The sequence below is a fragment of the Anastrepha obliqua genome, chromosome 3 (assembly GCF_027943255.1).
Source record: "Anastrepha obliqua isolate idAnaObli1 chromosome 3, idAnaObli1_1.0, whole genome shotgun sequence".
NCBI lineage: Eukaryota > Metazoa > Arthropoda > Insecta > Diptera > Tephritidae > Anastrepha > Anastrepha obliqua.
This window is the reverse complement of record NC_072894.1, coordinates 64,820,710-64,835,161: the sequence shown is the minus strand read 5'-3', so window position 1 is coordinate 64,835,161 and position 14,452 is coordinate 64,820,710. Positions and strand designations below refer to the sequence as shown.

General features: G+C 35.0%; 2 protein-coding genes across 2 annotated transcripts; one reads left to right on the top strand and one right to left on the bottom strand.

The window, feature by feature from the left end:
* Positions 1–3,854: 3,854 nt before the first annotated feature.
* LOC129241595 (larval cuticle protein 65Ag1-like) lies at positions 3,855–4,243 on the top strand. Its single transcript, XM_054878019.1, has one exon. It carries the CDS (start codon positions 3,861–3,863, stop codon positions 4,167–4,169), a length of 309 nt encoding a protein of 102 aa, XP_054733994.1. The 5' UTR covers positions 3,855–3,860; the 3' UTR covers positions 4,170–4,243.
* Positions 4,244–10,032: 5,789 nt separating this feature from the next.
* On the bottom strand, positions 10,033–10,498 carry LOC129242414 (larval cuticle protein 65Ag1-like). Its single transcript, XM_054879041.1, has 2 exons — positions 10,355–10,498; positions 10,033–10,231 (listed from the first exon to the last, which is right to left on the bottom strand). The coding sequence occupies exons 1-2, from the start codon at positions 10,471–10,473 to the stop codon at positions 10,033–10,035; spliced, it is 318 nt and encodes a 105-aa protein (XP_054735016.1). The 5' UTR covers positions 10,474–10,498.
* Positions 10,499–14,452: the final 3,954 nt, after the last annotated feature.

Below are 14,452 nucleotides of genomic sequence, written 5' to 3'. Positions count from 1 at the left end.
ATTGTGTCATCGTTCTGGAAGTTAATATGTTAAGCTTAAATTACGATAATGGGCGCAGAAGTAGATAAACTAAAATTTTAAATCTATTAGCTTACACAATTTTGTAATGAAATGCTTGAGCACTAGCGCATGGTATAAATAATCGAATCAGAAGCGTGTAAAACATATATGGTGTAGCCCTCATATGATAGATCTGCCACTAAGGCATCTAATGAGGTTAATCCAAAATAGGATCATCCAAATAGTTCTCGAGTAATTTCGGGGCTAATGCACTAACTATTGCACATCAACCGTTTGACCCGTTTTGATACTCCTCTTTTGTGGATGATAATTGTTTTTTATTAAAATTATAGCTTATTGTCTAACATAAACCGGCTGAAAAGTTCGTGGATGAAAATTTTCTGAGAAGAAGAATTAAATACAGCCTAATGATTGGTATTTTTCTCATGGCAGCCAGAGGTTTATCATTGCAAGCCGAGTGGCAACCGCTTTAGAACACCTTCTTCCATAATTTAATGTTTCTGGTTTTCAGTACCCCAACACGTGACCAACCGAGAACCACTCAGCAACAGAGGCCTTTATTATTTAATGAGGCTCATTACAAAGAAACACGTAAAGCACGGCCCTCGCACCTAGTTCCTGCTTTCCTAGTTCCTAAAAAAAAATTCCATTCCTTAACCACAAAAATATTGTCCTTCCAATCCTTACTCCCGCACAAACGTCAGCGCATTACTTGAATTTTGGCTGCTAAAACAAAGAAAAAAACACAGTTGCACATTTAATCAGAGGCGCCAGCAAGAGGAAGAGAGCGAAAATAGCGCAGGCACACCAAAATTTAGCGAAGTCCTCAACCATCTGTTGTGTGATCCTTCTGACACAAAAATGTGAAACACAGATGGCGCTCTGAACAATTAGAATTAGTTGTTCCTAAGCAACGACAGGTGGGCATTTCCACTATTTAGGACTGGTAGTAGCAGACTAATCCTACCTATGCTGCCAAAAAGCAAAATAGATTAACGCAACAAACGCAAAACTGAGTTTTGTCGAGGCCCTGTGCTCCCGAGGGGAGTCTTAACAAAAATATGCTTAGCCTCAACTGGACCTTCCGAATATATGTATACGTTTACGTTTATTGAAACCAGAATTGACATCCGACATGAATAGATATAAACCTGTGAAGAGGGCGTGCTTTTTTTTGAAATGAGAATTAAAATCTTCATTCAGTTCGGCTGCTTCACACCACAGTACCTATCACGGTTCGTTCGCGATTTGGTAAATTGTTATAATGTGCATATTATACGGTCTGCGTCTGTTCACATTCAGTCTTGTAAAAGGATATTAGCTTTACTCAAGGGCCATACCGTTCAATTTCGATAACGCCTACACGCTCGCTTAGCATTCCTGTTAATGGGCAGTCTCTCCCATCTTATCCTGAATTTTCTGATCATGTTGTCGTCTAGTGCGTTGTAGTAATATAATATTCGTATTGGCTTTGGTATTTCGTTGAAAATAGAGACCGAGAATAGAAAAACGTATAGTACGAGGGTAGAGAGACCCCGTTTTTCGCTATATCATCGACTATCTCGTTTCCTTCAATGCTCTTATGGACTGAAACCAAATAGAAATGTAGCTTACAATTTGCAAACAACCTTTCTACTACATACCTCCCTGCTTTTGAAGAACATTCTTCTATTATTTCTTTATGCTAGGCGGTTAACTTTGGAGTTGGTCCAGGTAGTATCACAAGATACGTCTGTTGCTTTCCAACTGCGTATGATGTGGATAGGTCCTAATGTATACTTAAACCTGTCTACCGGAACTGTCTAATAATTTAGTTGTGACGGCTGCTTGAAATAGTTGCCTTTGAGCATGTCCCTAGTTTCGTAATTTCGTTTTTCTTCTTTACGCAAAAATCTATCACCGTAACCAAGCATAAGCTTGAAAAACTATACGAGATTCTTCGCAATCGACTGGATCTATCCAACTCTAGTTTAGCTATTTTGATGAGTTCGTAGGGATTTGATCTCCCCACACAGTCGTCAATACGTAAGAAAATCCACGGTAAACACTGAGTTAGCCTACCCGAACTTTAACAAGCTACAGGCTACGTGTATTGAACAGCAACGCTACGTGTATTGAAAATACTTCTCCAACTATTCGCATTTTGTTTTTCTCCTTGTTCACTCCTCTCGGGAGCATAGGGCCTCGACAAGACTCTTCCGTCGTACACGAATCTGCGCTGTTGTTTTTGCACCGTCCCATGAGATGTCGGCATCTTCTAGTTCGCGCAGCATCGACCTTCTCCAAGTGTTTTTTGGTCGACCGCGACTTCTGCTCCCATGCGGGTTCCAGTCCAGTGCCGTTCTCGTGATGCTATCTGGTGGTTTTCGCAGTGTGTGACCTATCCATCGCCACTTTCTGTGTTTGATTTGTTGATGAAGGATTGCAGCCTCTGTGTAATGGTGTTAGAGACCAGCCATGTTTCGCTTTCATACATCCATCGTAGAGGCACTATTTACAATGGAGCCGAATATTCGTAGTTCAGTGCGTCTGGATATTTGCGAACTCCCCCATACCGTATTCATTCGCCCGAATACCGCCTCTCGTGGCCTTGGTCTTGGCCAACTATTCGAATACTTATCATCAAATCAATGTTCCAAGCGATTACAGATATTCACGTATGAAACTACTATAAATCATTGTCCTTTATCGAGTGCTAATACGCACACCATACTTGGCAGGTTTCAATGACATGAGTAGTTTATTGTCAAATTGCTGCAAAAATATTCATAGCTTTTTTAACTCATCATCTTTTCTAAACAACAATCGACCATCAGCTACTCATTAGGCCGAACATGATCTACTGTTCGGTAAAATAAACTTCCAAAACTTCAAAATTAATAGGCAGATGCAGATGTTTCTTATTGAACACTCTACCTGCATACTTAGATACCACATACCAACTTATATTTATTTGAGTTTAAGTTGTTTGTTTTTTTAACAAGTCAAGATTGCGCGTGCGCGCAGCTTGTTTTCCAACACCTTAAAATACTACAACCTGCATAGCCTTGCTACAACGTAAAGGCGTGAATTATGATTTCATAAAATATATAATAAATAACATTGGCACTGCAATCTGCACATGGCAACACAAATCTTAGCGTCGGAGAAGAAATTAAAAATATAAACAATATCAGCTTAATTTGGATTCAAGACAAAATCTAATGCAAAAAAATCCATTGAAAACGAGACAAGTAACAACCAAAAACAAAAAAAAAATAGTTATGATGAAGAAGATTTAAACTTGTTTACAACACACAAACATGTACCGCACAACAGTTCAAAAGGCGCATTTACGGCAAAAACACAAAAAGTCAAAAATTCAAAAAGTCAAAAAGCCAAAGAAAATCTGCGTAGACATAGAAGAAATAAATATACAAATTTAACACACATTTTGTTTATGCTTATCCAAGTCGAGGAAATGAATAAGCTTACTGTTTTTGGTTGCACTGATCCAATGTATCGCCTCTCTTCAACGGTCCACAGATAATGACACTATGAAGCAATTAGTCAATACCCACAACTATTACATACTTATGTACGTACAACAGAGACGCATTCATCAAAAGTAAGTAAAACAGCAAAAACAAACAATCTGGCTTTACTCTGAACGAACTGTAATTGAAAACCCACGGTTAGACTTGCTTTAGAAGATGAACTTGAAAATCTATCGAAAATTTAGTAATAGTATAAAAAGCATGCGATAGAATATGAATTTGTCATTCAATCAAACACAGTAAACAGTGAACCACAGCTCAGCTGCCAGCGCCAGTAATCCATTACAATCAAAACTTATCAACATGAAATTCGTTATTGTTTTTGTTGCTCTCTTCGCCGTGGCTTTGGCTGCTCCTCCAGCACAGCAAGTGGAAATCGTGCGCCAGGACTCCGATGTCCAACCCGAGGGATACCGTTTCGGTTACGCAACTAGCGATGGTTCGCAGCACGATGAAGAAGGCCAGCTCAAGAATGTCGGCAGCGAAGATGAGGCCATCGTCGTAAAGGGTTCATACAGCTTTGTTGCCGATGATGGTGTGACATACACAGTCAACTACATTGCCGATGAAAATGGATTCCAGCCCCAAGGCGCTCATTTGCCCGTAGCTTAAATTATAAAATTTATTTAGTTAGCACAGCAATAAGGATGCCCGTATACAGAGTGTTTTTGATTGTGTATTATTTTTACAAGTGTTATTGAACGAAAAAAATAAGCGCTTTAATATATTTTTTTACCAAAAAGACAAACGAAGTTGTGTATTGAATATTTTAGAAAACGAAAAGTAACAAATTGTACCAAGGCGTATTCATTAAAGGTGGTGGCACTAGACCAACAACAAAGTTTTGTACATTTGATTGTCAAAGTAAAGTATTGGCAAAGTAGAAAACAAAGAATGACTTCGCCTTGTTTTTTCTGGGCTGACAGCCACATGAACACTACGAAAGAAAAAACATAAGTCAGCTGATTTACCGATACCATCTTTAATTGGAATTGTACATATAAAAACAATTGCCTTGAAGTAGCTTTGAAGGCTCTGATTTTAAAAGCATCTGCACATTTAGTACGGTAATCGAGTTTCGTTTTTCGAAACGGTTTGCTGATGATTGCTTTGTATCTTTTGTGGTGATTGGTGTGTGACTACCATTTAGTTTAAAACCTCGGGCACAAAACATTAACAGGGTAGAAAATATTTTTTCTTCTGTCGCACTTCGGCATTCAATGGGCATTCAAAGGGAATGTCTTCGTGTGTATTTCTGCTATGGAAAAGGTTCTCATAAAAACCAATTGCCACTCGGAATCGGCTTAAAATTGTAGATCTCTTTATTTGTGGGACCACATCAAGACGCATATCACAAATAGAAAGAGGAGCTCGGCCAAACACTAAAAAAGGGTATAAGCGCCAATTATTTAATTATATAAATTGTATATATATACTAGCGTACCCTCGCCCGCTTCGCTAGACGATAAATTCAATGAACTGCTGAAAGAGAATAAAATTAATACGAAACAAAGCAAATTCTTTGATACAATTTCATTCGAACTTTATTGTAACACTTTTTGGTAGACAACGTTTTTGGTGTTTTCATCTTTCGCGTGAATAATGACGATGGTTTGCCAACTCGTGAGCAAGCTACATACAATTGTCCATGAGAAAAAATTGGGTATTCTAAATTAATACCGCACATTTGTAGAGACTGTCCTTGCGCCTTATTAATTCTCATAGCGAAGGCAAGGCGAATAGGGAACTGCAAACGTTTGAAATCGAATGGTAAATCCGCCGGAATCAGTGGAATTCAGGGTATCAAAATGTCTTCTCCTTTGTACTTCCCTTTCAAAATTGTTGCTTCGATAACGTTACCCATTAGCTTCTTCACAGCGAGTCTGGTACCGTTGCAAAGTCGGGGCACATTACTATTGCGCAGCATAATCATCGGTGCTCCAATTTTTAATCGTAAATTATGAGGTGGTAAGCCTGGCAAATCGAGTGAGTTTAAGAATTCAGTTGGATAATTTACGACCTCATCTTGATCAGTAATAGTGTCCATTGACTTAAACGCAACTATGTCACCAGGTATTTGATCTAAAATAGCTGAATTTATATCATTGACGTCCTTATTTTTCCCAGCTAAAATTGCTCTTTCGCTGAGTCAATCATGGTTTTTGTAATGTTGAACTATGTTTGGAAATACACTCTGTATCAATGCCTCTTTAGACTGTGCAAAAGTGCAGAAATTGTTAGGCAATGTTATCATTCCTGTTGCTTTTGAAAAAAGGTTTATTTTTTTTGGTTAAAAAGTGTTTTTTGAAGTTTTGAAAAACACTTCGCTCTAACAAATTTCTTCTCAGTTAATTGCTGAAAATTAAAAATTTTGAAAAAACTATTTTTTTTTTAATTTAACGTTTTTGAGAAAATTTTGTTCTTGAAAAAATTTCATACTTTTGTAAAAATTTAAATTGATTTGTTAAAAAAGATTTTTTTCCGCTTTGAAAAACACCCCCTCGAAAAAATGTATTCTCTATTAATAGTGGAATATGAAATGCTTTGAAAACACCATTTTTTTTTAATTTTGTTTGGTTTTCAGAAAATTTTGTTTTGAAAAAATTTCATACCCTTGAAAAAGTTTTATTTTATTTTATTTGTTTAAAATTTTTGAAATTTTTTTTTTTGTAATTTTAGAAAAACACCTCTTCGAAGAAATTTCTTTTATCTTTTTGAGGAAAATTTGGTTTTGAAAAAATTTCATGCTTTCGAAATTTTTTTATTTTACTTTATTTCTTCAAAATTCTTGAAAACAATTTTTTTTAATATATAATTTTCGAAAAACACCCCTTTGAAAAAATGTTTTGTATGTGTCATAGTGGTATTCCATTAACTTTTAGGATTATAGTCAAATACTTACAAATATCTACGCTTTCACAAATAGCAACAATAAACAAATTTCCTCAAAACCAAAAAATTTACTTTTTTTTCTAAAAATATTCTAAACAAACAACGTAATAAATTTAGAATTTTGTGTTCACGAAAAAACAGTATTGTTTTTATTGTATTAACTGAAAACCAAAATGTTGCAAAAAATCAAAACAAAACTAAATTATTTTTTTGTGTTCATTTGGTCCATATGTTCCATAAAAAGTTGATATGGTAAATAATATGCAGGGTCTGATACACGCAAATTTCCATTGACCATTATAGTGACAAAATTATCGATCACCAATTCCAACAGGATTTCAAAATCAGAGTTGGAATGAGTTGTTGTGTGGTGTACTTCTGAAAAAATGAGAAATAAACAAAATAAATCTAAAAATTCGAATTCTAACTTTATCTTGTGTATGTTCTTATTACCTTTGAATTTTTCCAATGAAGCTCCATTCATTTTAAATTTTCCAAGATTTTTTTTTTATCATTTCGCGTTTCTTTCCTTTTTCATTCGATTCCAACATTTGTTCATAGCCGAAAACATCGTTTGCAAACGCATTCATTTCCATATAGAATTGGTCAAAGAAAGCATTGCTCAATTGAACTGAAACATTATTTTCATAAATACTTAGGACCTTAACTAATGCACCTTGGTACATACCTAACGCAGATATTCATCGCGACCTTGACATCGATACTATTGATGAAACAATACAAAGCGCTAGCAGAAGACACATAAATAGACTATTAACGCAGACAAATCCTATGATGAGAAGACTACCAAATAAAGAAAAATCTACCCAAAATCGGCTTAACCGTCAAACACCAACAGATCTTGCAAAATCCTTGTAATCAATTGTCAACTAATCGTATATGTCATTGTTTGTTAACCACTTGTTTTTAAATAATATGTATATATTTCTTCTAAATGAGCTTGGGGGCATTGGCCCTTCAATATCACTCTCATTCCATCTTTTTGTAAATCAAATTACTTATTGTCTAACGACAGGTGTAATATTTTATGGAAGAAATAAAAAAAAAAATGTCATTCGAATCATTTGAAATTTCTGTATACAATAACGAAAAATTCAAAAAAAGTTGTACACATAAAATGAATGTCGATTCGAAATAATCTAAGAATCGAGCAAGTTTTGTTTTGTATATTACAATATTTTGATTTTTTCTTTTTTTTATATGAAGAAAATATTTAAAAGAAATTTTTTTTTGCTAAAAACCTTCCCCTAGTGGATCCCTATAATATGAAAAAAGAACGAATAAAATCGGCCTCGTATCGGCCCAAAAAATGCGTACAAACGAACATCATTTCATTTTTATATATGTAGATATACAATAATATAATATAATATAATATAATATAATATAATATAATATATATATATAATATAATATATATATTAGGGAAAAAGAAATCCATTATTTTTGTGTAAAAATTTTATGCAAATGGGTAAAACAGTTTTATGTCGATCTTCAATGCTACGACTATTAACATGCCGATTAACTCCGATAATTTTTTTTCTGATTTTATTGATATTTTCGAAATTATCGACATTTTCAACAACCATAAAAATGCCTGAACGGAATCGACGAAATCAAAATTGTACGTAATTAGCTGTTACAGTATCGGTACCATACCATGGGTGAAGCCAAGTCCTTCTCCACCTGATCTGTCCAACGCAAATGAGCCCTTCATCTTCCTCTGCTACCAACAGCTGGTACCGCCATGAATACTTTCAGGCCCGCAGCCACTTCTACATTTGTTTCTAAACACCCGCGCGCTTACGCGCAAAGGTATTAAAATTTTTTTCGCATAACGGTTGTATGTAACAATGCAAAGGAATTGATGTAGGTAAAGGCACATTCGAGTATGTTACGGTGATATATGCTGACCACACAGGTCACTCAATATTACCCCTATGAACTTTTATCTTGGGGGGTATTTCAATAGTAAAGTATGTGAAACCAACCCAGCGACCAAATCAACACTAAAAGAAAATAACGTTCGCCTTCAAAATCTAGAGGAAATAATGTCAAAAAACATTGCATTTGCTTATTTGTAATAGTTAGCAATTCATTTTAATTTAGCCACCTCGACAGGCAATGGCAAACCTCTGAGTGTATTTCTCGGCAAAACACTAATAAAGAGTGTAAGGATAATTATATATACGAGGTGTGTTCGAAAAATAAGGAGACGATTTCAAATTTCGCTGGCTACGTACATTCGACTTTCGTTTATTATTATTTGTATGCAGATACACTCATCTCGAAGATATCTTCACGGTTTCAGCAATACGTGCATGTTTAGTTTGTCTGTGAGAGGCATAAATAAGCCAAGTGTTTTGCGTGTTCGGCGATTTTCTGCTGTTGAAAAAGTGGTTCAAAGAATTGCATCAAACCCTGTGTAAAAAATGAAATTAAGTGCACAAACACACTAAATATGCTCGTATTCCTAAAACCGTAAGCATATCTTCAAGCCGAGTACACCAACATAAAAACACGAAAATCGAATGTATAAGTAGATATGTAAATATTTATATATCACTCCTACTTACCCTACCGGCCAGTACACATTTTTGCTCGAGTTGTTGCACGTACGGGCAGCCAGGCATGTACGGAGTATAAATCGAGTCCTCTCATCATTTTGAACATTCTGACCATATATATGGTATGTTTATATCTATTCCAATTCATACAACCGTTATGTGAACAAAATTAAAATACTCTTTCCTACACTACTAAGCGCGTGTGTAAAAATAATTTATATGAATTTGAGAAAAGAGCAACAGACTTCATGGCGCTGCAAGTATGCATGTAGAGCGCTAGTATGCCAACTGCGCTGAAGTGAAGATTTCTGTTTTATGGGGCTTTGTGGTGGCCTTGAAAATAGCAACTATATTTTATATCGCTTAGATATGCTGTTGTTGTTTTATTTAAGTAGATTAGTTATTAAGAGTTTGACTTCTAATTGTTGTTTGTTCTTATTATGATATGATTCGAATAAAAAATCTAAGTCATGGTTAAAAAAAATATAGTTGAATGAATGTTGATACTGCTGACTTCAACTTACAAAGCCAGTAGGTCAATTTCATTTTCATTAAATATGTTAAAATGTCCGCCGCATTAACTGAATGGGTTAATGCGTGCCTACCAGTCGAATCTCCGTGCATGAAACCCCAAAATGATAGAAAAAGCTTTTTCTAACGACGGTCGCCCCCCGAAAACCAATGGCGAACCTCCGAGTGCATTCTGCCATGAAAAAGCTGCCGTTCGAAGTCGGCATAAAACTTTAGGTCCCTCCATTTGTGAAACAACATCAGGACGCCCGCCACAACTAGGAGGAGGATCTCTGCCAAACACCCAAATGGGGCGTAAGCGCCAAGTATGTATGTATGTATGTAACTATATTAAAATTTTCACAGTAGTATGGTATCAACACTCAAATTACTTTTTCTAATAGAAAGTCAATTTTTCTTTATAAAAGAATTTTTTATTTCATTTTATATCAAAACAACTAACAGATTTTTTAACAAACGTCGACTTAGGCCACAGGGGCGACTGGCAAATGAGCACCTTGTGGTTGGAAACCGTTCTCATCAGCGATGTAGTTTACAGTGTAGGTCTGACCATCATCAGCAACGAAGGAGTAAGAGCCACGGGCAACAATGTGTTCATCCTCAGCACCAGCGTTAACCAAATGACCATCTTCTGACTTTACTGTGCCATCGCTGGTCTTCAGGCTGTAATATGAAACCCATATATACACATAATGAATATTTAAATAAAAATCTTTTTTTCATATCCTGCCTGGCATTCGTCTCTTTTCATATTTAATTAATCGATTGCTTTTGTTTTTTACTTACGCGAAACTGTATTGCTCTGGTTCAACATCAGATTTCAATTCTAGGATCTCCACTGCAGGGGCAGGTGGGGCAGCAAAAGCCAAAGCGAAGAGAGCAACAAAAACGATAACGAATTTCATTTTGATATGTTTTGTGGTTTGTTTGCCGGTTGTGCAGTTTACGAGATCAGACTACTAACTGTTGATGTTAACATATTGGCAACTAGCTTTTATACGAAAGTTTTGTCAAATCAAACTATAAACCAAAACTCATGCTATTCATTATTCTTAAAGACACATGCAATCGGATTTGGCTTTTTGATGTTGGTCATTTATGCTTTGAAACAAGTTTTACTCGAATAAGGTAAAAATTTACGTCAACAACGAAACCTTTTTTGTTGCAAATATTTATGCAAATGTTTTATGCAAATATTTTTGTCCAAAATTAGCAAAGCCTACCAAATTTTTAGTTTCGTCTAATATTCAAATGAAAGAAAGAAGAAAAAACCAATTCTAATAGTTATCCGAAAGATACAAGAGAGTGTAATAAATTTTAGTATTTGTCCTATTTGATGAGTTCTTTTTCCTCATCTGGTAAAATATGTTTAACCAGGTGTTGGTGCCGTGAAGAAATCATAGGTTTGCCGATTCATGGCAGTCATTTTTTGTGTACGTCCCCAATTTTCCCCTGCAATCGATTTGCATGTCATGATACTTGAGTGAGCTTTTTCCGCAATCTTTTCTATGTGAGCCTTCCATAGTAATTTTTGGTCAAGTACTATTCCCAAGAATTTTACTTCCCTTTGGATTTTTTACCTAAATACTAAATTGGTTTAAGATGCTTGAGCTTGTATTTCCTTGTTAGTGTTACAGTGGTGATTTTTGCACAGACCACTTTCTAGTCCGTTTTAACCTTAATTAAAGTCTGTTGCATAAAGTATCTTCGAATTTCCCTCTTCATATTATGATTACGTCGTCAGCATAACCTTAAAATGATAAGACGTTGTTGTCTAATTCCATCAAGAATTCATATATTACTAAGCTTCGCATTATGGTGATAGTACACCACTTTTCGGGTACCGTCTGGATGTATTTGCCGTTTTGCCAGCCGAGCTGATTGTAATCTCCACTTAGTCTTGTCATAAGTTCTATTACAAGTTAAGTCCGTTATACTTATATCCAATTCTGACCACAAACTGTAGTCCAATGCATTCAGATTTGGACTTCCAGACTGCCAATCTTCTGCTGCTACGAACCCAGGAATATCTTTTTTAGCCAGCTGGGTGGTTTTTGCCTTGGTGGCTGGAGCGGAATGATGCTGCATGATCCAACGTTCTCCATTGAATAAAGTACTGCTCAACTACTTCGCCACGCCTTCTAAGACATCCTTCTGGTACACTTTTGTCCCGGTCTTAACCACTTTTTTGCAGAAACGAAGAGAGGTAACGCCTTTACAATACACTCCCCACTAAACCATTACGGAGATGGATGGTGAACCCTGGAACAACATTTTTTGCGTTTTTAGAAGTTTTAGCATATATTTTGTCATTTTAGTTATTGAAAACTTCTCCAACAGTGAACATTCTTTTTCTATCTGTCACTTCAGACGTTTAAGAGAGTGATTAATCGTGCCGTAAACAAACATACTCTAAATATTAAGTTTTTTCAGCAATTCGTAAATCTCACTTGCACTTTTACCAGACTTATGATATGCAATAACTGCAATGCGATTTCCCTTAGCTCCGCACTCCATTTTTAATAAGCGAAATTTGTCACAGAATTTATCCTTAGACTAAGTTTATCTAAACACTTAAACATAAAACACTTCCACATACGAAATTAAAAACGCCCAGAACGCCTGAGCGTAACCTAGTTTTAAAATTATTATATAAAGCAAACAATTTAGACAATCAAAGGCACATAATGTGAAAAAAAGGTTTCACTCTCATCGGACTTATATTTTTTCATCTTTGAATTACTTATCTGAAAATTTTCCTCTACACTTTTTTATTTTGGTTGTAGTTGTTTTTATATAGAAATTTATAGTATAACTTAAAATTGGCAATACGCAGATTTTTCCGTAATAAAACTGCTTGCCCACAAATGTTCGTTGCAGATTGCAAGCATTGCGAAGAAATGCCACAGCTGTAAATCATCGCATGGAGTTCTTACTTCTAATGCTTCTAACAACACCTCAAAGGTCTGGAGTTCTAATTATACTTATTTCACTAAGTTTTAAGCTAACTATCAATTTGATATAACGGTAATTAATTATTATATATATACAAATGTCCATACATCAGCGCACAAAAATACAAACCGTTCTCATATAAAAAAAATCTATTTTGTGAGAATGTGCTATTTGTAGAAATAAATCAAAATATTTTTATTAACGAAGGTAGTAGTATTGAATAGATAGAAAAGAAAAACATCCTCTTAGAATTCGATAAAATTTGTTTTATAAAAATATGCAACCAATGCACCAATGCAGCCAACAGTTAAAAGGTAAGGAATAGCTAAAAAAATGTGGTTTTGTGATATGTGTGTATATTTTTTAATTAAAAATTGCAGTCAGAGTTAACACCTTGTAAAATTTCTTAATGTCAGACTTTCCGAGAGTGGAAATTACTAAATTCGACCGTATTTAAGCTAATATTTGTTTTTCTTTTTTTGTTATTAATGTGATTCGTTGTGATGGTAAATGTGCAAAACCAGCTGCTAACATTTGCACCTTTTAATGATATGCAACTTTTTAGGAACAATGTCGTCTACCAAACTTAAACTTATTTGTATATGGCACGATGAGGAAATTCCTTCAAAAAAATTATTAGCATGGAGTCATTTATATTTGATAATGTTATCGACAAGAGTAAATATAATGAGGACCAATGCCAAATATAGGTGTGAGATTACGAACTTTGCAAATCAGCTCAGAAAATTAGTAGAGAAGTGGAAAAATAGCCACAGAATTGGCCAATCATTTCAGGAAAAAAACAAGAAGTGGTTAGACAACCGTCTTTTGTTAGTTGATTCGGCAATTAGTCCCGATCAAAAGAACAAGAAGTTCACACATTGCGTTTCCAAAACACAAGTTCGCAAAGTTTCTTCCATTTTAACAAATCCCGTAGTGATGAGCTTAATGTAGCGGCGAACTCTAGCCTATATAAAGCTGGCAAACGAAACGCGCCCTAGTTTGTGTCAAAGATGAATGCTAATGAAAGAGTGGCTAAAAAAATTAAATCGTGTATTTGGTCAGATGTCCACATTCCCATTAAGTAAACACCATAAGACTAACTACACTAACAATGGCAATACAGCCACGCGCTTTTTGGATCAACCAGAACTTGCATCCCCATTAATTGGTGTAGGCGAAGAACTGATTTATAGATTCAGAAACAAAAACTTCTATATTATCGCGAGCATCATAAAAAAAAGTTCACGAAAAAACACTATGGAATATCTAACGAACGTTCGTATCTGTTCGTCCGATCCCGTGATATCGCCTTTATCTAAAAGGAACAGTTATATAAAAAACACTGTTTTGGATAAAGAAGTATTGCAACTTATTTTTGATAAAGATATCAAATATGAAGAGCTTAGTTCATCGTCAATGGACGGTACCAAATGGACAAACACCAAACTAGATTATTTTAGAAGTCAGGCACCTAACTTTTTACGTCAATGAGGTGATGTTCAGTTGATAAAGCTTCGACTCCAATTAATGTATTTCATAATTTTATTACCGAAGAAATGAAATGCATTATTATTTTTAATGCATATACAAAGATTCAGAACGAATGTAACGAAACCAAAGCCATGGAAAGGTGTTACACAAAAATAATTATATGCCTTCTTTGCTTTATTGATCGCTGCTGGTGTAACAACAATTTACAGCAAACAAGCTTGCTACGAAAAAGTAATAAACTTCCAATCTTCATGTTATTATGTACATTCAAATTTATTTTTCATTCAGATTTACATTTATTTTTCATTAGAATTGAATTAAATATGAAAAACACAGTCATCAAAAACATTCAACTACTCGTATTTACCTTTATTTCTTCGTATTTTATACTATGGTGTGGTCAAACTCTATGAACTAGACATTGGCTTATAGAAG

Excerpts from the sequence above, each read along its gene's own strand:
- LOC129241595 (XM_054878019.1), top strand. The coding sequence starts at position 3,861 with ATGAAATTCGTTATTGTTTTTGTTGCTCTCTTCGCCGTGGCTTTGGCT.
- LOC129242414 (XM_054879041.1), bottom strand. The coding sequence starts at position 10,473 with ATGAAATTCGTTATCGTTTTTGTTGCTCTCTTCGCTTTGGCTTTTGCT. Across the intron at positions 10,232-10,354 it reads CCAGAGCAATACAGTTTCGC|CCTGAAGACCAGCGATGGCA; the intron begins GTAAGTAAAAAA and ends TTCATATTACAG.